Below are 25,622 nucleotides of genomic sequence, written 5' to 3'. Positions count from 1 at the left end.
CTGCTATGACAGACTAATCATCTTGTACATGTTGGTATTTCAAATATGTTTTCTGTATTTACATTTAAACGTTTGACCATAATAATAATTTGTTTCTGGGACAGACTGAAGATAAAATAAAGTACTGGACTAGTTTAACCATTCTGTACATATATGACAGGAGGCACAGCAGTATAAAATGTTATGATTATTTCTGCTCCTACAATGAATCATTACTCAATTAAACAATCTGCATCTTATCTGCAACTTAGTTAAAAACAACACAACTTGTATTTCCACAAAATTATGCATTTAAATAACAGCTGGTAACTTACACATACAATCAGACAAACACTTGTATCTATGAACAATTGTATCTATAATTTGGATCAAATAAGCCCAACTGATCCTTTACATACAATTTCATATACATAAAGGTACTTGCACTTCAGGTAGTCTATCCCAATTTTTAAAATTCAGCTACAAATCTTGTATGTAGTTATTTACGAACCAACATCTCTTTGTGAGAAAAAGCAAAATTCCATGTAACTAAAAAATGCCAAAACATTGAGAAAAAAAATTTCTTACCTTATATGAAATGTATAATAATGTAATTATTGGCATAGAATACTTAATCACATGTGTCTAGGAGAAATTGAAAAAAAATATTGGTTATTCTGATGATACATTCATTTGCATAGACTTAATTTTTAATGTATTGATATCTGACATATTTATCAAGTGGCAGAATTTACAGAGCTTGAATTAAGACCATATTCTGATTTTGTTTTCAAATAAAACCCTTACTACAGACCCATCATAAATGATGGATTTGTATCTATATGCTTAAATCTATATTCGACAAAGTGGATCATTCAGTATCTTAGACTGTACAGGTCGTCTCAGACCAATGATGATTTCTTAATATGGTGACTAGACTTTTTTTAGTAAAATTGTGGTTATTTTTCATAGCCACATCTATACTGCCATCTAGTGTATTCAAATGGAATTGTTTAATATATAAACCCATAGAAAATACATTTTGATTACTAAACTTATATAAATGTACTTCAGAGATATCCAGTTTAAGAGGACTACAAACTATTAATTTCAGATGTCTTATAATTCTGAGTCTTGATTTGGTTTAGACATGGAGCAAAACCAAATTTCATGAAATGCTGTAATTATAGTGCTAACCCTCTGTGATGTGTAGAGATGAATACACTTCAGGATAAGTTTCCAGACTTCTGTACTGCACAGGCCAAATGATGCAAATACACACATGTGGGATGTCCAGAGGTACTTCATTCTGGAAGAATACAGACAAGTTTTTGGTGGTCATCTGGAGCTCTGCTAAGCAGTGTTGATGACAGCATTTATGTCAGAGAAATTCTGAACACAGCATTCTTGGACTTTCAGGATTCTGAAATAACTGAGCAAAAGATTGACTTTGCACTTTGTTAGGTACTCTTGAGAACACCTCTGCTCCCAAATTTCCACACATTCTTTTTGGCAGTACTTTGGGAAATGCTTCAGTATACAAGCAGAAACACACCAGGGAAAGAAAGAAGGGTCATGATCCTATCAGTTTGTGGTCAGCATATTTTACACTCTTATTAAAATATACTCAGTTGTCTAAAAAAGCCTTTAGTAGAATTAAAAAAAAATACCTCATTGTGCTTAATGCCAGACATCCAAAAAGAACTGTGTGAATTAAGTTGTAAGCAGCATCAGGCTTCAGTGTTATTGTGCATTCTTCCATTTTTTCCATGAACTGGACTTGATTTGAACCACTATTTAAACAGAAGAAATAAAATATTAAGTTCTGTAACACATTTCATATAGTTGTCTCTATTTTAAAAAGCATTTAATACTTCTGAGACTAAAGAGCAATACTACTGCTATCAGTCCACAATCTTCTATTATATCTATGATATAATTAAGACTGATAGCAGCAACTTGATGCAGCATCAGGATTTCTGGAAATGCAATGGGTTTAAATGAGCTGTTTTAGAATGATAAAGTTGTTTACAGAAAAGCATGTTTGGTTTATTGCTTGAAGCAGCTACTCCCACAGGGTTCACAGGGCTTTTGATGAGAGTGAAGAACTTAACTGTGCTGTGTGGGGCTGTGCTGGTATATCTGGATGCTACTAAAGCCACAGACTGGAAGTACATTTACAGCAAAGGTGTTGCAAGGACTGGTTATCGCTTGATGTGGCTGGTCTTGTGAATGTAGAGGGCTGATCATAAAAACAGAAGCTGCTTAAATGTGTGGGGTTTTTCTCTGGTTTTTTGGGTGGGTGATAATTGAGATAATTAGGCTTACATTAGGATTACATTTAGGATTACAGAAAATAAGAGCTGCAGAGTCTTTTGTTTGTTTTTAAAATTGTGTGACGCAGGAAGTTTTTTAAGAGGCTGGTTGAATAGTACCAAAATGCCTTACAGATGACTGTGATTTCACAATTATCATAACATAGTTTCAGAATTGGAATGTCTCAGATCCCTTCCCTCTCCTTCCCTCTCTCTCCTTTTTATCCTGTTTTACATAAAATCTATGGTGAGTGGCATTAGTTATGTGACACTCCTTGAATTTTTGCTTTATCAAGTTTTATATCATCCCTTCTGACTTTTGCCCAGGCTGTAAATGTAAAACCAAGAGGTCTATAATGAACCATTTACTTTTATTTCAAATAGCAGTTCAGTACTAATTGTCTTCTAGTGTCCTGTAACCTCCTCCAAATCCTACAGATTAGCTATGGGAACTGGCAGCAGTGATGCACAGCTGCAGTCTACCACTGCTGATTCTTCATGCAGATCACAGGAAATTCAGAACAGACTATCCTAGCTCATTTCTGGGCAGTTTGACGATACCACCAGGGAAATCTTTGATTGGAAGTGCTTTGCACAGGGAAAATGTGATGAACTAGAGAAACTAACATTGTTTTCTATAAAGACACCCTTCCCCTGCTTCCCCCTGTCCCTGAAAAACCCAACCAAAGAACCCTACACATACTGCAGAACTTCAACAGCAAACAAAAGGGCTTGAAGGAATCTAGGGAAGAATGTTTGTTTAGTCTCATTACATCCTTTATATTTTTAGCTTTAATAGGAAGTTACTTATTTTGCCTGATCTCTCTATTGTATGTCCTACTGTTTCCTTAGTACCTGTGGAAAGTGATACTGTATGCTGCTGTATTCAACTGTCAGTTCCTCAGCCTGTTGAAGAAGAGAAAATTGATAAAAATGTGAATTATTTTTAAAACATACTTTACCTGAGGTTTCGAAAGGCAACAATTACAGCTGCTACTGTCATAAGGAAGAGAACAAATACATAGACGTAAAAAAGTAATGTATCCGAGAGTCTTGAAAAAGTATTTAATGGTAGTAAACCAAAAGCTTCTTCGCAAAGATACAGGTTAGCATCAAAATCTCTGAAGAAAAAAGAATAATCCTTGTCATCATGTATTTCATAACTTGATGTCAAAAAGGACCAAAGTTTTCTTTTTTCCATGCAATTATAAAGCCACAGTCGTGCAGATTATTATGAAAGAAACTGTATGACTTAAACATGAGGTAAAAATACATGATTTATCACCAAGATTCTAAATGAGAACAACTGGCAGGCTTCACTTATCGAGGTCATTAAAAAAAAAAAAGTAAAATTGCAGCTAAATCATACCTTGTTGCCCCAAATCCAAATTTTGCTTTCAGGAATTTGAATATATGTTCATCTGACTCAAGATTAAGAATTTTCTACGAAGGGGGAAAAAGGGAAGGAAATTACATTTTAAGTATCAAAAAACTAAGCTTCACACAGTAAACAGTTTTTTCATCATTTAAATGAAACTCTGAAGCAACAGAGGCTTACTGAGATAGGATGCTCTGCAATCAAATAAGCATTCAGTTTGTAATTATGCTTCTGTGGTGCAAAGGGCAAGTTACTTACTTTTTGGAATATCTATTAGAGTTAGTTTCTTACTTACAGATAAAGATTACCCAGGACAAGTTGGTTTTAGCTGTATTTTTTATTTCAATGACTTATTATATCTTACTGTGGTATTTTTAATTTCCACGTGTAATAAATTTTAATCTGTTGATATAGATCTCTTGAAGAGGCTAAAACTCAAAAGCAGAAAACATGTTGCTGTCACTAATGTCTGCAGATACCTGTCCCCAAGAAGCAACTAAAAGTATCGTATGGTCTACAATGTTTTTATAACAAGTATTTGTTTTTAACTGCATTCATTGAAAAGTAAATTCAATGAAAAACTTTGCAAATGCTCCACAGTCAGAATGCAGTATAAATCTACACTTGTTATAAAATTTCAGGTGAGCTTCAAATTACAAATCCATATTCGATTATTTGTGTTAATTTATGAAGTTTTAAGAGTATGTTTTAAAATCTATGTACCAAAAAGATTAGTAAAATGATCTTTCATTTCTAAAATGCAGTCCCTGAAATGCAGCGAAATCTCGTTGCAGTTTTTATTTAATGATTACTGTAGCTTTTAACATAATACATTTTGTAAGTTTCTATATTAAAAATTCTTTGCTTACCTTGATGAATTTATTTATTAGAAGTGTCAAGCACAAGACTAATAGTACATGGAGGATAAGTTTCCCAAGCCTATTAAGCAAGCCACCCTTTTTTAGGTTTTTCTACAAAGAAAATATTAGTATTTCAGTACTTTTTTCTATGTCTTTGGAACAAAATATTAGTATTTCAGTACATTTGTATATATTTGGAACAAAAGCAACACAGACTATTTGAAATTGTTTATCTGCTAGGCCTGATCAGGATCAACTTTGTTTTAGGTTCATGTAAGCAACAATGTGCATATAACCAAGTATCCAGAATAAAGATACACTTCTTTCTCAAAACTGTCCAAGAGGACAATATTATAAAAACTCCGAGTATTGATCTGGCAGAGTTTTGTAACTAGCCAAACAGCCTTCCTTCAGGGCTGGCCCCATTATATTTATACAACTGCTGGCACTCAGTGTAACTGTGATTGTGTTCCAAAATTCCCCTAATTTCAATAATATTGTGTGCGTTTTTAAATATCTGTTCATTAGACCTTCCACCTCAGTGTGGCAAAGGTGTTGGATTTTGAGCAATTTTCCAGTTCAAAGCTCCAGATCTGAGAATGCAGGCAACTTGAAACAGGTGCAGACATTATCTAACTATAAAAAACACAGTCCTGATTTTAAAAGGTCAGAAGAAAGAGAACTGTAAATACAGGAAAAAATTCTAATCTTTGAAAGAAACAATAGATTTCAGTAAACTGAATTTGACATGTGCCTAGTTCTCACAGAATATTTTGTTGGAGGCACATCCATAAACCCAAGACACGTCCTGCTGAAACAGGTGTAAAGTCCACTTATGTAATCTTTTGCAGGATTCAAACTGCAGCTTGCACAATCATAAATGGTAATAGGAATCACGGAATTATGGTGTCTGATGTGCTTGGACATGCTAGTGGTAGTTAGTGTAATTGAATTCATTATTTGATCATGCAATGTTTTTGTTGCTTTAGCGATAGTAATTCCTCTAACTAGTAATTTCAGATTATAATGCATATAAATTACTCATCTCTATATATCACACCATTTAGTACTACAAAAATATTTTGGTACCTACCTGGATTGTTCTTGCTATCAGGACAGAAGCATTAAAACTTATAAGTAATGATCCAAGAATCATAGAATTAAAGAACTGTAGGACACAGACTAGCAGTAATCCAGAAATCTGAACGATATAGAGCCACGTAACCTGTAACAATAAAGAGATTTTTATGCCTACAAAGCTTTAGTCATAGCTGCTTTTCTTTGAATATGTTTTATAATTTATTTCAACATCAATTATTTTTATAAAAAATGTATCATCTTGCACTAAATCATTACACTTAGAGCCATTACTATATCCTTTCTATATTTATGTCCTGAACTAGTTAGGTTAAGATTTTATACCTATTTTATACCTAGGGAAGCCTGATGCTATAATAAAGCAGATGAATTAACCAATTGCAGAATGAGGAAAATTATTAATTGCTTAATATTTGAAAGACGTTTTCTATTTTCTTTAGTCAAAGAAGTGTTTCTGTAGCCTCTAAAATGTCTTTATGACTAGAGTTATGGCTAAGTGCAGTTCAGCAATCAAACATTAGCTGATTTAGTAGTTTAGTATAGAACTTTTTGAGCTATGTAAAACTATAAAAACTATAAAAAATGTTCAACTGAATGCAAACACTAAAAACCAGCTGATTTTCTTATACAGTGGTACTGAAACATAAATTTTACCTGACACAAAGATCTTGAGTTTAGTCTTGTATTACAGTAGTGGTGTAAGTCGGTATCAAATGGTCCAACACAATCCAACAGTTTTAAGCAGCAATTTTTTGAAAATTAATATGGAATATAGAGTGGTACAGTAAGTCCATTCTATTATAATTCAGGATGAAGCTGGTAATTTGCCAGCTTTCAAGGTAGCTGATTAGTCACATTAATTTCTAACTTCAGCTTATATTTGCAGATATAATGAAGAGTTTAGAAACTGTTAAATAAACCACACTTACTTTGATATGCAGCCACCATACTAATTTTCAGTTAAATTAATATAATCACTAATATTCAAGTCTGCTTCAAATTTAAAATGATATTAAGACGAATTAATCTTCATCCTACTGTAACTTTCCTTAAAGTACATTAGAACCCTTTCCACATAATGTAAGCTTTTACAAGGGCTAAAATCATCTCAGTAGAATTCCACAGTAACATTAAAGTCAAAGACAATGTTTTCATCTTCTATAATATATTTCTATTTCCTAAGATTGACTGTAAATGATCCCTTATCTCCTTAGTAACACTTGGTTTTACTTTTTGATTCATTCAGTTCAGCACCATAGCAGTGACAATATTGTTGTTTTGCTGTGAATTTCAAGGTACGAAAGTTAACTGCTTCTGTTGAGCAATGTGGTCTATCTTCTTCCTTCTCTTTTGGGTACAGTGGCTACACCTAACTTTCAAACAAGGGTGCACAATACTTGAGGCAAAATTCATACATTGTTACGACTTCAGCTTAGGCAAAGATTTCTTGTGCTACGTTTTTTTCTTTTTCTGGCCACTTCCAGAGGACATACTTAAGCTGTGTTATTAGATCAACTGTTATGATGGTGTTTAAAAGCAATGCCTTGATATTATCAAAACATAGCTGTGTCTAAACAAAACTAGAAAAAAATTAAACAATAGAAGTGAATTACATAAAATGAAATAGAATCAGCTGAAAAATAATCAGAAATGATGTTGTTCTGATTATTCATTTTTACACTTGCAGTACACACACTGTGATTACTTAAAAGCACAAAGCAGCACAATGTATAATCTGTATTACTTTGGGCATCCAGGCCACTGGTTAGTAAAATACCTTCAAAATTGTTAGTTTTATGATAGAAAAGAAAAAAACTTTGTTATTTCCAAACATGATCTTACCTTTGCTGTGGGAAGCATGTCAAAGCAGTCTAGTATGAATAATGCCAATGCTTGTATCAGCATCATAAACTGATTAAATTGCCAAGTCAGGCTAAAGAGAAATGTTGATATGAATACAGCCATAAGTGTCAATCTCTGGAAGGAGGGAAGGAAGTTTTACTTAACTTTATAGTTTCCTTCATTAAAAACCAAACAAAAAAAACCTTCCCAAAACCTCCAACAAAAACACCTTAATTTTGTTTTATTTTAAATCCATTTTTAAAACATTAATATGAATTTTCTAACTGCAATAACTGCTTGGAGGATAATGAAGCAGTTTTTGAGTTACAGGTTCTTGTATTTATGCCTGTATTTTACCATTGTAATGGTAAAAATGGTGAGATCTCAAATAGTTTCAGCCCATAGATTAACATGCAGTATGTGTTTTACTATGCTATAAATAGCAGTTATATGAACAAATTGAAAAGTAATGACTTAAGAACTGTTTGTCAAAGAAACTGTATTACCAATTTGCTTTTATTCTTGCAGATCAGGGCAACCTCCTATATTTGCAAAGCAAATGAAATAAAAAGAAAAATCTTTAATCCTTGTACTTTACAAGCTTTTCTCCTGCACTTTGTGTTAGTCTGTTTTCTTAAATACACAGTACTGTTGTCTTGTACTCTTTAGAGCTTAACTTCTTTTTTCAGTGCTCAGCACATGTACTCCTTTGTATTTCAACTACATTTAAGTTAACAGAAGGCTCATCTGATTAATGTTTTCAACGTTTTAAGGGATTTGTGTGCATATATATCTACTGCTATAAACACTTATTAAGTATTTTGTCCTCAGTTTTACAGACAGTTTTCTGATACTGTTTTTACTGTGTCATACTTATTAGAAATACTCACTTCTTGAATAGGCTGTAGATGAGTTCTGAGTAGGTATGTGATGGCTGCTATCTGAACAGCAAAGAATGGCAGTGCCCAGTTCTCTCTTAAAGGAATGGTGAATTCTACTCTCGTAGTATCTATTCTGTACAAAACAAATGGAGTTTCGTAAATTTAAAACAAATAAAACATCAGTTTGGTGACAGAGAGGTTGCAATGACAGGCAACTTTGTGGTATTTTAACTACTTATTGATAAAAATGGAGGCTCTACACTCTAGTTCCTTCAACATGCCTGGCTCTGAAAAAACATCATTATGAAGGTTCTGCAAGTCATCCATTGAATCTGTACCTTGAATGTTGTACTTTAGCTTCACTTACTGTTAAAAAGCTGATACTATGGATTAAATCTTACTTACAAAGCACAGCTTGGGTAATTTAAAAATGAACAAACCCTAAAACAAAACCACTCCCCAAATTCAATGCCACAGGTAATTTTACTTCATTTTTTGGTTTGCAAAAAGCACATACAAGAATAAATAGGTATCAATTTCTTCACTATGATTCCAGTGCCTTGGACTTGAATACCACTAAACTGGTTAGGAACTTCTGGTCATTTTTTGAACGTTCTAAAATAACAGTATGTGACAGAAGTTAGTAAAAGTTCCTCAAAGGACAGTCATTTACAAAACCTGAATTAAAAGTTAAAACCAAAAAATAATTCCCTTTTTTCTTGTGTAGAGAAAATGCTAAAAAGGAAAGTAAGCAACACATCTGAAACATGCTTAGCTGGATGAAAAAACTTCTAAAATGGAGTTACTCAGTAGCCTCAGATGTACTTCATCTGGACAGAAAGTCTTTATCCAAATCAATTCCATGTACTTATTCTATTTGCATAAAGGACAACAAGCTTCCATTGTTCATGAATTATTAGAAAGACAGACAAAACAAATCTGCTCCAAGTATTCTGTAAATGGAAAATATGATCTCATGAAAAAAAAATATGAACTACTGCACATTACATGTATTTTTTAATTACTTTCATCATAGGAGAAAGAAATGTTTTATTTATTCTCTAATGGACATGTTTGCAGATAAACTTCTTACAGCTGCTGATTAACAGTTCTGATAGAACTGACACTGTACTTATATTTTCTTGATTAAGTTACAGATAACAGGCTATGTCACACCAGCAGCTTACTGCTGGCCTAAAGCCAGTTTTTAAATTTTCCTCTCCAAATTGAGAATTCTTCAAGTGATAAAGCACTAGAACAGCTCAATTACCATCTTTTTTCTCTGAGTCTTAGTGCAGGAGATGTCTACAGGAATAAGGGAACAGAGAAGCTGAACTTCTGATGATCTTAGGTTGTTGAAGGAATCCCTGAAGGTTGGGTGTGGGGCATTGAGGAGACAACTGAAGAGCATACATGCAGGTGTCTTTAACATCTAAGGGATCCTAGGCTGGAGAAGACAGGGTACATCATCTGGAGATCCAGACACATCTGAAAGATGTAGTCCACTTTCAGAGACCAAATTAAGCCAATCTTTCCTACTCAAACTTCTTGAAACTTTAAAATTCTAGACTGCAATGTCAGCTCACTTCTGATTATTTTCTAATTATTTTGTATTATTTAAACACTTTCTGGCCACTTTCTGGCTAATCTTGAGAGGTCTTATATTTTCTTTTTTTTCCCCAAGTAATCATGCATTTGAAGGTTTAATGCCTTACCTTTTGACATGAGGTATAATTTTAGAAGCATCGAATGTTTAATCCCACTTACCTGTTTGTAATATACCAGCAAGCTGCCAACAACCCTGAAAGCCATGTTCCACTAAGAAGCCAGCTTGTTACATACAGAGCAATGACATAAACTGCCTGAAGTCCAAACAAAGTGTAGATATAAAAATAAACGGGCTCTAGGTATTGCTGTAAAACACAAGAATACTGATGTTGACATAAAACACTTGGGGGGGGGGATTATACTTAATATGAATTAGGTTTGCTGTTAAAAATTAAAAAGGTAGCAGGAATATTTCTAATTAGAAAATAACTAAAAAGGGGAGCTATGATTCACTGCGCAATCTTCATAATGCACTTACAATCTAAAGCCATAAATAAATGCCTACCTGAATTGGAAGAATCCTATACAGAATGCTGAGAAACACCTCCTGGTAAACATTCATTCTTTCAAGTATGTTAATTGTCCTCACAGATTCAGTTTTATTGTCATATACTAAACCATGTAAACCTTAATGATAAAGAGAAATTGAAATAGGAGATTGTCATTTTCCCCCTCCATCTTCATTTGAACAGTGAATAACTTTTTCAAAGGTATTTTAGGATGTCTCATCAAAAACTGCAAACTTTGAGTCAAGGATTCAGATCACATTAACTCTGAATCAACATGACCTTCTGAGGCCTTCAGTTCCCCTGCTCTGAATGTGGCTCAGAGTGATAATTCAAGTATTATATATTTAGTAATGTATAAAACGTTTATTTTTACACTTACATTCCTAGCATAGCATCTGTGGTACCTACTGGATCTTGAGAACCCTTCTTGTCACTACTTTGAACACAGGTGATGTTAATATTGACAAATGTGTAGTATAAGCAAAATTGTTGGGGAGCAACAGTTAAGTATCTATAAAACATGAGACTGTCACAGAAAACCCCATCATAGAATGATTTTCTTGGATTTTCTTGGAAGCTGCTCATAGTGTCACTTACTGTCCAGCAAAAAAATGCCCCTTCCCACAAATAGCTCATAACTCAAGTTACACCAGAGAATAAAAATGAAAGTAATATACTGAATAAACCATCAAGGCTGAAACTTTAACAGAGATGCAAGTTGTCCCTCAAAGTGATTGCCTTCATCAGAATGTGAAGGTGTGGCACGGAAAGCACTGTATCATTGTGAAATTTATTATGTTCATAACAGACATATGAACAGAATAAATCTGTCTCCAGTACAATTGTTACACTATCTTTCACAGTTAAGGTATTCCTTGTTCTCAACTATATTTGAAAAAATATCAAAAATAGTCAGCTGGCCACACAAAGTAAAACTTACTTTACAGTTTACAATACCTTGCTGGATGGAAGCAGCCTGAATCATCTGTTTGTAGTAGGAATAATAAAGTCCACATTCTGTTCTGAATGAAATTTCTCTTTCGACTTCCTGCAAGTGAAAGTTTAATAGTAAATTCACTTTCTGTGTGCTTTTCACAATCATATGAAGCTGGCTTCAACTCAAATTCTTGCTGCATCAGGGGAATTGACCTATAGAGTGGCTTGAGTCTTCGGGTTTGTGCATTCTATGCAACTTAGTTCAAATAAAGTACATGGACAAATTAGGCTGAGAGGCAAATGGATGAGGTGTCAATGCCTCAGTTAACTAGGGAAAACGTATATGTCATTTGGAAACATTTTTTATCTTTTACTATTTTTTTGTAAAATTAGATAGGTGCACTGGCCAACAGCTGGACTTTAAAACTGCATATGCTTGCTCCATGCATTTAACTTTTTCTTCCTGGTGTAGATTTCCCATAGTGTTCCATTGTTTTGCCACCTTAAGGCTCACTTAACTTAGTGTGCTTAGTTGGGACTGCAACACAACACCACTGAGATTTCAGCTGGCAGGCTATGCTGCTGCCCACTTCTTAAATGCTATTTCTTGCAGGAAGCCAGCTGTTTCCACTCTCAGACTTAAAGTTATAGGTTAAAGGAAAGGTGATTCTTTACTTGGTTTTAGGTGTAGGTAAAATTGTTATTATTTTTAATTTTAAAATGTTCAAATTATTTAAACTAGGTACACTTCAAACTATGCCTCTTTCTAGACTGATATCGCAGCAGGTGTAGTCTAGTGAGGTATGAAAGCTCTCCTAGAGAAAAATGCTCTCAGAACAGGATCTTTGCTTTGGAATTCACCTCCTTTTGTTAACTCATTAGTTGTGAAGACCTAATTAAATTAACAAATTCAGAGCCTTGGGCAACCACATTTAGACAAAGTGAGACTGCATGAACAATCAATCTGAAGAGAAGTAATAGGCATCTTATACAAAATTGTTTTATTATTAGTCATCTTTTTAGTAGTTTATATAAAAACATCTCAGCAAATATCTCTAATAAGCACTAAGTTAGAAAAGGTTTCTATCCAGATTTGAAAATCCAATGAGGTTCCTGTATGTGGTATAAGCAAGTCATTAAGAAATTTAAGTGAGATTTCTATAGATAATCTTATTAATTCAGCTTTCTTTCCAGAAGAACATTACTGAAATAACAGAATGTTACTGTTTTCTGAGATTTTTATGAATGCCAATCTGGTTAATGAATCCTTGCATAGAATCCCAAGATTTCCATCTTATACAGTCCCATCTCTCTTGCTGGAACAGAATCAATACTATTTCAGAGCTAACATAAAGCTAGATAAAAAACCATGTTCGTCCCTCCTCTAGTGCCCAGTATAGAATCTTATCTCAAAACATGTGTTTTATTGAAGTCAACTGTTGACAAACTAAACTAATATTAGTTCTGGTCTGAGAAAAATCAACAGATAAAACCGCATCTGATTCAATGTAAGTTCACAATTAAACTCTCCAGCTGCTCTACAATATACAAATCATTATAATACCAGCAGAAGAAACTGACATTGGCACTAAATACTAAAAGCCACACATTTAGAAAAATGAGAATGGTGCATTTTGAACAAGCTCTAGTTTCCAATTCATCACTACTGAAAAGTTTTCTAACACCAAAAAGTGGCCGATTCTACGTGCTCATAAAAAAAAAAAAAAAAAAAAAAAAAAAAAAAAAAAGAATGTTAACATTTGGAATTTATTAAGGGGGAGAGAGTAGTCACAGAGGGGGATCTAATTAGCAAAAATGCATTCAAACATGATTAATTTGTAATCCTGGCACCAGCTGTATTCAACCAAATGCTATACTTTATGAGACAAACACAAGTGAGTTTTACATCTGTTTCATGCTAAGATAACATCTGTTTTATTCACTCACAATACTTTTCCAGTTCTACAGCAGTTTATACTTTTCCTAGTATTCCATGTCAATAAAAACATACAGACTTATGGGTAAGCATTATAAGAGCACATGTTTATCTTTCTGTATATTCAATTTGTGGGTGTTTAACAAAGAAGTTACCACTGTTCCATGGGAAAATAAAGAACACTATCCTCCATGATTATGTATATAGAGTTGCATACTATTTCAATTTAAGCAATTGTATCCTAATAATAAGCATTCAAAACAAAATACAAAGGACTTTTCCTCTCAAGGGCAGTGCAAAATTCTAGAGCTTAGGTTTCTTCAAAATCCTTGACCAGGTCATTCAGAATACTGAGCAAGCAAAGAAAGTCTGAGTTTTTCTATAAAGAGCATAAGCAAAGCTCCAATTACTTTTCTTTTTTGACAAAGCTAAAGCACAGTTTGTGTAACTGAAAATATTTTTTAGTTGTTCAATTTAAGATCAGAAAGATTTGAAAATAGCCTCAACCATACAAGTGGAAACTCAGTACAGACAGCTGCTGTCAACGTTCCCAGTTGTGAATCATGCCTTCAGAAACATATTTAATCCTTGTACATGGTCTCTTGGCTGGTTAACCTCATGCCCATCTGTTAGAATGGCATGGTTCCTGCTAAGATCAGACTTTTGATCCAGAGTGAACATACCCATAACCACTGAACAGGTACTTCTTTGGAAAAGTACCACCATAGTGCTGGACTGCCCTCCTCTTTATGGCTTACACGTTCATTTTGTACAGTTCTAATTAGCTGGCTGCCAGTTTCCCCACTTCTTCTCATCTTTCTTTTATATTCAAAATGTAAAAAGGGAAAATATAAGCACTTCAGAGAAGGAATCCCAGGATTCTTATCCTGCATGTCTGAAAGGTTTAAAATTTTGTATTTTTATTACTGACTTCTTGCAAGTAGCAATTTTGTTAAAGGAAAATGCAATAACAGTAGTCTAAATGCTTACTCTGAAGGGATTTTACCTGTTTGTGTTACAGTATTAGTTCACTATGTGGCCTTGGCTCATTCCTGTTCAAGGTTTTTTCAGAGTGCATTTGGACAAGCAATACAACAGCTGACAGAAAAGGTGATGCAACTCTCCCCCTGCTCCCCATTTTGTTATTTTCATAGTAAATCCTGTTCCCAAAAGATACCATACGTAAGGAGCAGTCACTAAACTGCTACTGTAAATTACTGAAAATAGACTAACCATTTTATGTGTAGTGTGATAAATTTCCAGAAAACTGAGAAAGGATTTTTGGTTAAGAAATCTGTTTTGTCTGTCACCATCATAAACAGAAATCTTTGTTGTTTTAACGCACGTGAGAAGGGATTAAAACTTTTTTATTCAAAACTGTTTGGTCAAGATAAGTAATAATAACTTCCTGTGATCCCTGCTGGAAGTGTACACCAACACAGCTTCTGACTAGTGACACAGTATTCTGCATTCTCTTTTTTTTTTTTTGTAGTTTTTTCAGGAGGTCTTGGAATAAAAAGAAGAATACCCATCATGTACCTCTTTCATAGCATAAACTACTCTTTAAGATCTGCATTTTGAGTTTTTCTGATAAGGGAACAATAATACATCTTTGTCCAATAACCATGGTAAATTTATAATAGCAGGCATATTTATTAGTAAATAAGAACAAGATTCACACGTATTGCAGCAGCTGAAAGAAATGCACTGTTTAAAGCAATATTCAAAATAGAATAAAACAGTGTAACAACCACAGAACAGTTTTTTCTAGTTGGGTGAACCATTGCTGGAAGACACCCAAAACTGAACTGACTTTCTATGAATTGCAATTGAAGTACAGAAGGGTAATCACTAGCAGTGTATGTGCAAGTTGTGATTTCAATTGCTCAGAAGTTAAGAATCATGATTTTGCATAATGAACTCTTTTTATTTTCAATTTTTAGGGTTGAATACAATTGGCAAACGGCACAATTTTATAACTAAGCAATCATGATGTCCATACGTGAATGGGGTCTTCAGAACAAAAAACCCACCACTTGTATGTAACTGGTATATGTAAAACCTCTGTCTAGGTTAGTGCAAAAGTGGCAGATAAACACTGCAGACCTCCTTCTACTGATGTATGAAGAGAGGAGTACCTTCATGTAAAAGAAAAAAAATGACAAAACAAGTCTCCCATTACATCTCACCATATTAATTTAGTAGCCACACATACCCTTTTGTGTATGAATTCTTACCATCTGACTAATTGTAGCTTATTGGAAGAAAGGAAAAAAAATCAGGGGGATAGTATGTTATGTAATTTTTATATCAGAGTTCAGTAACATAAAATTCCCAAATTTGCACTGTTTACACCCAATTCAGAGTAAGTGAAATTACTCATTTAAAATGTATGGAAATATAACTGATTTAGAGTTTATTTTCGGTGTTTCAGAGCAGCAGTGATGCACTACTGTTTCACAGGCATGGGGGTTAATGAAACACTGAAAGTGTACTAGTATTTCTTCCATTTCTTCTATACGTAATGTTTAACAAAAATAAACCAAAATAACCTCTGCACTTCATTAGGCAAGGCAAACAATAATTGTGTGCCAAGGACTAGACTACAGTCCTCCATTCTGAGGTATGCATTAAAATAAATCTTAATCTTTCAAAATTTTTAGAAAATTCAGTTAATGTACACAAAAATATATGCTTTGGCCAAACTATAAAATGTTAGAGAAAAAAAAAGCAAATTTTACATTTATTTTCAACATAATTTTTGAGGATCTCACATTGTTCCATAGTGTTTTTTATCCTTGCCTTTTGTTAGTACATGGTATGTGCTGTGATTATAAGATTAACCAATTCAGAAATGCTAGAAAACATGTACATACATCTAGAGATACTACATTGTCCACCCATACATCCATACAGGCACAGAGATGACTATATACTGTTTTACAGATGTTAGGATGAGCCTTCCTGTCTCAGCTTCGCAGGAAATTTCACAGGCTCTTCATGTGCAGTCTTCTGTTCCCATACTACTCATAAAACAGTATTTTGTATAAGCTGTATCTCATCCATGTATATTCTACTGTATTCTTCGTTAAGAGAAAGTGTATCAAAACATACAGTTTAGATTTCTTATCTTGCTAGTCTCACTTATGTCCACAAAATGCTCTGATATGGATACTGGCAAGAAAACAAGTCTAGACTATATTTAACAGTAAAACCTTAGAAAGCTTTGTGTTAATCAAAGCGAAAGCACAGTCAGATTCTGACTCGGCAGACAACTGCAGAAAATTTGATCAGACTTGACTCATCCCCAACCTTCTTTGTATTTGCATATAAACTGCAGCAGATAATACCTGTTTGGTCTCAAGCTGTAATAAATAATTTGAAAACAAATCTTCAAAAGTACCTCTGGCTCACGCTTGGGACATAAGTGTTTCAAAATAAATTTCATTTGTCTGATCAATCGGGTTAGAGCTATAGTCTTACATTGGTTCTAAGGATATCTTCCCAAATAGAAGTTGAGAGTGTGCACATGCAAAACACAAACAGTATACACTCACTGAACACATAGCTCCAAAAAGCAGGAGTATGTAGAAAGCCTGATCACTTTTGGCTCTGTGTTACAACTGGTTATTTTATCTGTAATAATATGTGAAATCTCATTAAAGCTTTCCCTGGCTTTATCAGTTTAAAATTAGCACTGTAGCCACATGGATTCTCTGGTGGAGTTAACGTCTTACTGAAGAAGGTATAATGTGAGATCAGAGAGTATCTGCATCTTTCTCCTTTAACCTGCTGGTAGATGAACTTAATGCTTTTTAGAACCTTTCCATCAAATTAGCTGAAATTGTTCATGTTCCAATGTTACTAGTTATATCAACACAAGATGAAATGAGAGCTACCGAGACAACATAATCCAGACTAAAAGTATCTAGAAGGTTTTACTTCAGTTTTGATATCTAATGGCATTCTAGTGTACTTAAAATGAAAACAATAATTATCAAATAAAATGAGCATTTCATCCATTGGAGGGCACCTTAATTGCAACTACAGACTTGCCTCTCTCAGTGACCTCTGTGTCCCTCTCTATCAGTTCAACAGAATAAAAATGCTGTATTCGTTACATTCATACACTGCCACAAGTCCATGCCTGTTTGTACTTCAACATATACAATACCTGTGGAATTAAATCAGTACTTGCTTCTGGAAGGAAAAGGCAAACCTAAAGTGTACCTTCAATATATATATATGATCTATATATACTCAAAGGAAGATGACAGTGAGTACAAAACATTACTATATGTATAATACAACAGCAATTGTTTCAGTAAGTGCCAACTATTTTTATTACAGATATGTAAATGTTTCTGGGACAGAAAAACTGCGTAATATAGGAAAGACATTGCAATTAAAGTATTCCAATTAAATATACATACTCTTTGAATAACATCATACATAGACCTAAGAGAGCTAATTTTAGGCAGCTAAAAGGAAAATGACTCACCTGTTTCTCTTTTCTGGTTAAATTTAGGTATATGTACAGCTACATTATTGTCCCTTACAATGATTCTAGGAAAAAACTATTCAGTCCTGGATCTTGGCAATGAAAATTCTCCTACAGGGTAAATGTTGGTTTTACATTGGTGAATGTCTGAAATATGTTTTGAGGTTTGTACATTTAGGATAACATTAGTAACTAATACATAAAATTAGTATTGAATAGTAAGAGACTGTGCCTAAACTGTATTACAAGATCACAGTATAAATAGATTTAAAGAACTGTATGCCAGGACTTTGCATATTGTTTATTTTAACAGTTTTTTTGTTTGGTTTTGGATTGCTTTGGATAAAACAAAGATGATTATAGAGCAACATATAGTAGACTGTTGAAATTCTATTCTAGAAGAGCCATAGCTACGACTCAAGCAGCAGCAATGCTTTTAGAGAAGAATTGGGGACAGGTATTTATAGAAATGATCAAGTATTTAAAAAGTGGTGGGAAGCACAGCTTTTTTAAAAATACATTTCAAAAAATAAATTATTCCATGTTTGTGAGTAAGTTACAAGACAAATACATAACTGAAATTTCAACTAACATTCATGTTAATGCTTTATGAAAGCACTGATGAAACTACGAAAATGACTGTTACCTTAATATTGGAAAACCACAGGTCATTTTCATGCAGTGTAGCAACATAAACAGAAGTAAGAAGTCCAAGAGAGATGGCAACAATTCCACCAACAGTTATTGAGAGTATGTTCCACGGCCTTCCACCTGTATGATCTTGAAAGAAAAATATTTTGCTCTGTAATTGTGAAACACATAATTCAGCTTAAAGGAATTTTGGAAACTCATTTATACATTGCCTGTGCTAGTGCAGTTTACATTCTGCAGGTAACAGGATACTTGGTTTTAAGAGATCTTTATGGACATGTGGTTTTTATTTTCTCACATAGCAAACTCTCAGTATTATTTACATGCAAAGTGAAATAAGGTGTGCCTTAATTGCTAAAATGTAGTTATGGCTTAAGAACACCATCATCCCATACAAACCCAGATAAATACCGCATCTAATTTGTAAATAATTGGAATATCCTCCAGGGCATCCTTTTTAATTAAGGCAATACAGGATGACTATTAGATCACAAAGAAAGAAACTAAAGTCTTCTTCAAGGTCTTAAAACTGCTGCCTGTATTTTTGGGAGTTGCTTGGGTTTTGTAAAAAACACCACTGAAGGTTCAGAAGTCTCACTAAATACCCACAAAGAGACTGAACAGTGGCCAAAGCAGCCTTTGATAATGGTGTCATGCTTTGACTTGTAGATAACCTCCTGCTGACATCAGAGTAAGATTATAGATGGAACAATGGGAAAGAAAGGTTGCATTTCTAGGTGGTTCAATCAATTTGTTGTACAGTTATGTTCCTGGTTTAATTTGGGGTTGGTTGTTTTTTTGTTGTTTGGTTTGGGTTTTTTTAAATGTTAATATAAGGCTTAATATGGGTCTTAGTGATCTGGAACTATATATCCGAAATGGCTATTTTATACTGTGTGTGACATCTACATAATGGGTACCAAATACACAATTCAATGGAACTGAGGGCCTAGATGAGAACTATAATCACTTTCCCATTTTGTATTTAGCCTAAGTGTACTTGTGTGGAAACAACAATGTAACTTTCATCTACCCAAAATATAGAAACATATGGAAATTAGATCAAAACATCCTTTAAAATAAGTTAACTAAAAAAACCAAACCCAACAAACTTTGCCAACTCTAAAGATATAATTCCAAGCAAAAACACTGTCAGTATTTCATTAAACAGATCCTCAAATTAAGACACTTAATGTCTCTCTTTTAAGTTTACCTAGCTAGTCTGTCCTATAGTCAAAAATTAAGGGTTTGTGGTTAAATTCAGATTTCCTGCACAGTCTGCTTATATTTAACTACAACTCAGAGATCTTCAAATCCTTTTATGTTACCAACGATTTGAACTGGAATTCGTTTAAGAAACTACGACAGCTATATGAAATCTGATAGTGTGTCACTGATACTAAATTGAAAAAAGTTCTCACCAATTTATATTAGGATTTTAAAATAGAGATGAGATTGACACGCAGTAATCTGCATGCCCTCTCACACAATTAATTTTGCTGATCGATATTCAAGTATAAAAATTTATTTGGTACATTCCTAGTTCTAACCTGTGCTTAGGGTAGATACCAAAAGCTAAACAATACTAAAAAGCCGTAATGATACAATCCTTTTCATCTACCCACCAGACAGAATTCTCCCATCAGGCTTTGCATTCTTCTCCTCTGAAGGCTGATCTTCAGCCACTTCTGTGCCTTTTCCAATCCTTCTCTGTCTTATGGTTGTCATGATGTCAGTCACTTTAATTCATTATTCTTCAGTCTGACTCCTAAATGGACACATACAAGCAATGCATCTTCCTACTGAAACATTCACTTAATACTGTATGAAATATCTGAAAACAGAACCATATTTTACTGCCATCAGAGACACTGACTTACAGAACTATACTGTAGTTGAACTGTATCTTAAAAAAAGGCAAGATTTTTAAAAATTTTTATAACTCAGAGTTGCAAACGAAAGTATAGAAAACATTATCTTAAATTTGTAAAGACTTAACTTCACAATTTTACATACTCTTGTCCAGGTTATCGGAATGATTCATTATTTTGACTGCCCTCACCTTTGGCCCTTGACTCAAAATGCACACTAGGTGCCGGTTCTTTAAAAAAGTATAGGCACTTCACTGAAAAATTAGTCCTTTTAGGGTACTTTAGTTAGGCACCTAAAATAGGAAGTCACTTGTTTAAATCTTGGCTTTCAGGAAATCCCAAAAGAGGGGGCCATAAAGATACAAAAATGATGCCAGAGAACACATGCTATAAAAAACTAGAGACAGCATTAAAAAAATCCATGATGTTTTATACTATTAAAGTACCGTAAAATTTGAGAACATTACAAAGAAGACAAAGAACAGTTAGTACTTCCCCTGTCAATTCACAGGTGCTCTCTGCTCTGTGAGCATGGTCCATACATAAAACTGTTTCAACCTGCCATCCCACATTCAAAAATCAATGGTGTCCCATCCTGAACGCAAAAATCTGCTGCCATTCCCAGAGCACAAACACCGGTATTTGTGTAACCACTGGTGTAAGTGACTGGCAATGCTCTAAGAAACGCCTCAACTGCGCAACTTTGTTTTAAAGCTTTTGCAGTGGATTAGCTTCCTCTTTCCCTCATGCCTGGGAAAACACATGGAGGGAACTATGTGAGCGGATATGTAAGTTGTTTTTAAACAGCTGTTTTGTAGAAAACCTGATAATTAATTAATACCGGCAAGCTGGTCATCATAACCGCGCTCCTTCTGTGCGCTGCTTTCCTCACAGCCTGGTACCGAAGGGAGCGCTTTCGGCCGGCACACGCGGGGAAAGCCTCGACAGGGCGCCGGGAAGGGAGAGTCTCGCCTCCGTCCCCACAGCTGCCTGAGGTGAGGCGAGGCGAGGCCCGGGGCGGCGGGGCGGGCTCTGCGGCTGCAGGCCGGGCCCGCGGGGCACGGTGGGGAGGGAGCCCGGGGCGAGGCCGCCGGGGCAGCGCGGCGGGCAGGCGAGAGGGCGGCAGAGGGCGAGCGCGCCTGAGCCACCGCGGGCCGACGGGGAGAGGGAAGCGGCCCCGGGGGCCGGGCAAGGGCGCGGAGCGGCAGCAGGAGGGCCGGGCCTGGGGCCGCGGCTCCCCCGGCGGCCGGGGCGGGCCCCGCGGGGCGCGGGCAGCTCCGCACAGCACCGCCTTCCCGCCGCCGGCGGCGCGGCTCGCTGCGGCCTGCGCGGCCCGGCGCAGCGCGGCCTTGCTCGGCGGCAGCTCCGCTGCCCGCCCGTCTCCTCCCCTTCCCCTCCGCATCCCGCCGGGCGGGGCCGATACCTGCCAGCGCTCCGAGGGCCGCGGGTTCGCTGCAGCCGGGCGGCGGCTTCTCCTGCCGGCGCTGCCTGAGCGGAACCGCCCGGGCCCCGCCGCGAGGAGGGGAAGAGGCGGGGGTGGAGGCGGGCGCGGCGCCTTTTGTTCGCCCCTGTCAGGCGGAGCGGCGGGGCTGCGGCAGCCGGGGCGCGCCGGTGGGCAGGCGGCCGCCGGACGGGAGAGGCCCGGGCGGGGAGGAGCTGCGGGCTTGTGGGGAGTGGGCGGGCTGAGCACCGGGGCCGGGCTGCGGGTGGGGCGGCCTGTCCGCGCCCTGCGGCGGGGCGGAACCCGCCGGGGGTGGGGGGGGACCCAGCGGGCGCGTCCGGCTTCCCCCCGCTGCTCTCGGGCGCTGCGGAAGGGAAGCGCGGCGGGGCCGAGGTGGTGTGGGGAAGCAGGGACCGGCAAAATCGCCCCAGTCTCAACCTCGTCCCTCCCCGCCCCGAAAGGGTTTTAAGTAGTTTAAAGTTCAGAAGGCGGGCCAGGGCGGTGCCGCCCGCGGGCCGCCCAAATGCGGTCGGCGTGGCTGGGGGCGGTGAGGAGCGGGGAGAGGGCCCCCCGCCTTCCCCCCGGCCGCTCCGCGTCGTGCGGACCCGCTGGACTTAAATTGGCGTGGTCTTTTTTTAAAGTAGTGACGTAGAACTTATTTGTAGTGTGTTTTGGTTTTGTTTGTTTTTCCAAATAATGTGGTTCCAGGTATATGTGATTTTGTAATTTAAATTAGAATCCTAAGCAGTAGAGGTGTAGTTTGTATTCAGTTCATTATAAGCACCCTTGTATTTCTTGATCAACAGCAGCACAAACATGCAACTGTAGCAGAAAGATAATGGCAATACCAGACTTTTTTCTACTTAACGGTACAACCTACCCTTACAATAATTCTTTATTGTAAATTTTATTTGCCGTGTCTTTAAAGATAGTTTATATAGTTATCATAGGAAAAAAAATCCTCATAAAGCCTTTATTAACATAGTGACACCCAGATCCTATTACAGAAAGCAGATTTCCCAATAATCCATGCAAATTCTGTGAAACAGATGGAGATAGAGTTCACTTCTTCAGGAAGTTGATTCTTTCATCACCATTTTACTAGTCCAGCAATAGTTATTTTTTTTTTTTTCATTCCACCACCTTGGTTCATTGGCAAAGTTGGTGTTTTAAACAAAAAGAGGCATGAAATTCATAGTAAACATGCTCAGAGATGCTGGGCAAACTGTGTAACTAGTAATCATCCTGGTAATTCAGAGTTGAAGCCATTGACATTAGAAATCAGGAAATTTTTCAGTATCTGTCTTTGCACACTTAGTATGTTTTACAGCTATTTTTTAGAACAAACAGAATGATTTTCTCTTCTGATTAAGCTCTCCAAATAGTTAAAAATTTATAGTATAAGTCAATTCGCAACAAACAGACTAGCCATACTTAAATTTTTTTGAGCAATAAGGCAGATGGTACATTTGTGGGGAATGTTTAAACTAAGAATATGGAAACTGAAGAATTATGGGCTTTACAATGGGCATTAGATGTACCTTATTTTTATCACTAATAGCATCATTGCCACATCATATGTCAGATGTTTGTTAAAATTAACATATTGTATACAGATCATACAAGTGATTTTACAGTGTGAATAAAGGAAAAAGTATCTTGAGAGTGTGTACGTTTTTCTGTAAAGGAGGTCAGATAATGTACTTAAATTTCTAAGAAAGGGAGTGCTGTGAAAGCTGTTTACAACAGAAGTTCTGTTTATCCACTACCTGTAAAGAGGCCAGTGCAAAGTAAAATTACACAGAACAAAAAGTTGCAAAAGATTATGTTTAGAAAACATAATCATTTAAGAGCTTTAGAAATCCAGTAATTATGCGTGTCCAATAAATTTAGACCACTAAAAGCCTGTTCTCTCTAGAACTCAAACTTGGGTAGATGTTATCTTGAATTAAATGACAGGCTGTGTAGCATGGTTGCCAACAGGCTGTAGTACTAAGAAGAGGGGGAGTTACAGTCAACTCAATTGTGTTTTATGACACTGCACGTATGTAATGTATCTGTATGGGATAAATGAGTTAATAGTCAGTTAAAGAAGTTTTCTACCTTGTGGAAATGATTGCAGATTTCCAGCAGTACGAATTCCACTGACATTCATGAACTACCAATGCAGTCTACACTGAAATATCGTTATTGGGGCTGAAAACAGTTTGTGTAATAGAAAAACATTAGATAGCCTTACATAATGGCTAATGTATCTAAGAGTAATTTACCTTTAAGTCATTTTAGAATAACTAATCCAGCTATAGCCATCATTTTTAAATATTAACGCTTATTGTTCAAGTTTCACATAGCAGAAGATTAGACAGGAGGAAAAATAAAAAATACATTTTTTTTCCCCAATTCTATGTATTTTGACAAGTCATATTTCCTGTTGCACTAAGTGTTTGGGTACAGCACTAGAAAAAAATGGAGTGGGAGAAAACCCCTCTGCCCTGATCCTCTGATGAAGTACTCAAGAAAAGATGAATCTGATGTTGTTTTGCCTAATATTCTAGGGACAACACCTGAAATACAGTAATAGCTGGAAAGTATTACACTGCAGCGTTCTTTACTGCCTCTTTTTACCAGGGACTAGAGCAATGTAAGTGTAAAAAGAAAAAATCCTATGTCAAGAGAGAGCTACACCTGGGAGATATTCTTCAACATATTCTCAGTGAAACAATGTTATTTGTTGGGCAACATGTCCATTGATAATGAGATTCAGTGTTTCAAGTTGTGAGTATACAGAAAAACTAAAGAACTTCAGGATTGGTATTAATCTCTGAAAATTGTGTTATAAAATGTAAATTAAAATATATCAAACTACAGCAATCAGTAATACTGTATTATTATTATAATACTGTAATGCTGGCTTTATACTTGCCAAGCAGCAAAAGGATATTATTTGTCAATATTCTTGTTGCTCATTGTGTTCCAACTAGATCGTATGGTAGCAAAATCCTAATGTTAGTATCAAGTTACCCATAATCCAAACAAATGTTAGTCAAACATCTATAAACCATAGTGTATAGGAAATTGAATTAAACTTTAAATTCAATTTATACTATTTAAATTTGTGTTTTCTCTTAGATTGTCACATTCAATACTGTAGAAAGAGCTACTGTGAACTAGAAACACAGGACTCAAGTTCTGCCTAAGTAAATTTTGAGTCTAAACCTGCAATCTTTTTTTCAACTTTTGAAGTTTGTAAGGTGCCCGAAGTTTTGTGGGCAAAAGCATCTTAATTTTACCAATTCTGAGTTGTTTACCTAGCTTAGTCAAGTCAGTATTAATGGCGTTTCACTTTATGAGTTGCTCAGTGTGACAGCTCTTTTCCAAATATGCTTAGAAGAGACTGCAAAAAAGGAACAGTGGCACGATGCGTTAACTTTTCTGCAATAATACTGACCGTAAATATTTGCCAAAGATACAGGACAGAGTGATTCAAATCCCACTGATGTGTGGCAGGGCTCCAACGCAATTTCTCTTAATTCCTAGGAGTGTTACAATCATCAGATGTTAGGTCAGTGCAGCTCTATCCCAACAAGCCATGTGTCCAGTCCCAGTTCCGCAAAAGCTGCAACGTTCATGAGCAAGCACAGTGCCCTTTCTCCTGGGAGCAGCAGCTCCCCTCTGGGCTGGCCAGCACTAGTGAGGAGGGGTGGTGTCTGGAAAGACCTGTGCTTCACAGCAGATAAGGTGTCTTGGAATACCAGTTGGATCACACATGACCAGGTTATTTATGGGGGGAAGTAACTTCTGATGAGGCTCTTCCGC

At 36.2% G+C, this 25,622-nt stretch overlaps 1 protein-coding gene across 10 annotated transcripts in view; it reads right to left on the bottom strand.

Moving 5' to 3' along the window:
• Positions 1 to 22,005, bottom strand: part of DPY19L3 (dpy-19 like C-mannosyltransferase 3) — a 38,825-nt gene extending 16,820 nt beyond the window's left edge. For 8 of the 10 annotated variants that reach the window (XR_012630601.1, XR_012630602.1, XM_074882030.1 and 5 more), the window contains exons 1-15: positions 21,789 to 22,005; positions 20,120 to 20,262; positions 18,490 to 18,623; positions 11,428 to 11,518; positions 10,467 to 10,588; positions 10,121 to 10,266; positions 8,363 to 8,486; positions 7,473 to 7,607; positions 5,626 to 5,757; positions 4,542 to 4,643; positions 3,664 to 3,737; positions 3,257 to 3,415; positions 1,650 to 1,772; positions 1,177 to 1,288; positions 568 to 624 (exon numbers count right to left, since the gene is read on the bottom strand). Coding sequence is in view for 8 of the 10 variants with exons in the window: in XM_074882030.1 (XP_074738131.1) it covers positions 568 to 624; positions 1,177 to 1,288; positions 1,650 to 1,772; positions 3,257 to 3,415; positions 3,664 to 3,737; positions 4,542 to 4,643; positions 5,626 to 5,757; positions 7,473 to 7,607; positions 8,363 to 8,486; positions 10,121 to 10,266; positions 10,467 to 10,588; positions 11,428 to 11,518; positions 18,490 to 18,623; positions 20,120 to 20,222 (1,614 nt within the window). In the remaining 2 variants the exon portion in view is untranslated. Of the gene's footprint in view, positions 1 to 567; positions 625 to 1,176; positions 1,289 to 1,649; positions 1,773 to 3,256; positions 3,416 to 3,663; positions 3,738 to 4,541; positions 4,644 to 5,625; positions 5,758 to 7,472; positions 7,608 to 8,362; positions 8,487 to 10,120; positions 10,267 to 10,466; positions 10,589 to 11,410; positions 11,519 to 18,489; positions 18,624 to 20,119; positions 20,263 to 21,206; positions 21,507 to 21,788 lie in introns of those variants that run through there. The other 2 variants (XM_074882031.1, XM_074882037.1) reach the window with 2 other exon arrangements.
• Positions 22,006 to 25,622: the final 3,617 nt, after the last annotated feature.

The sequence above is a fragment of the Strix uralensis genome, chromosome 12 (assembly GCF_047716275.1).
Source record: "Strix uralensis isolate ZFMK-TIS-50842 chromosome 12, bStrUra1, whole genome shotgun sequence".
In the NCBI taxonomy this organism is placed as follows: Eukaryota; Metazoa; Chordata; class Aves; order Strigiformes; family Strigidae; genus Strix; species Strix uralensis.
This window is presented reverse-complemented; position numbering and strand designations above follow the sequence as displayed.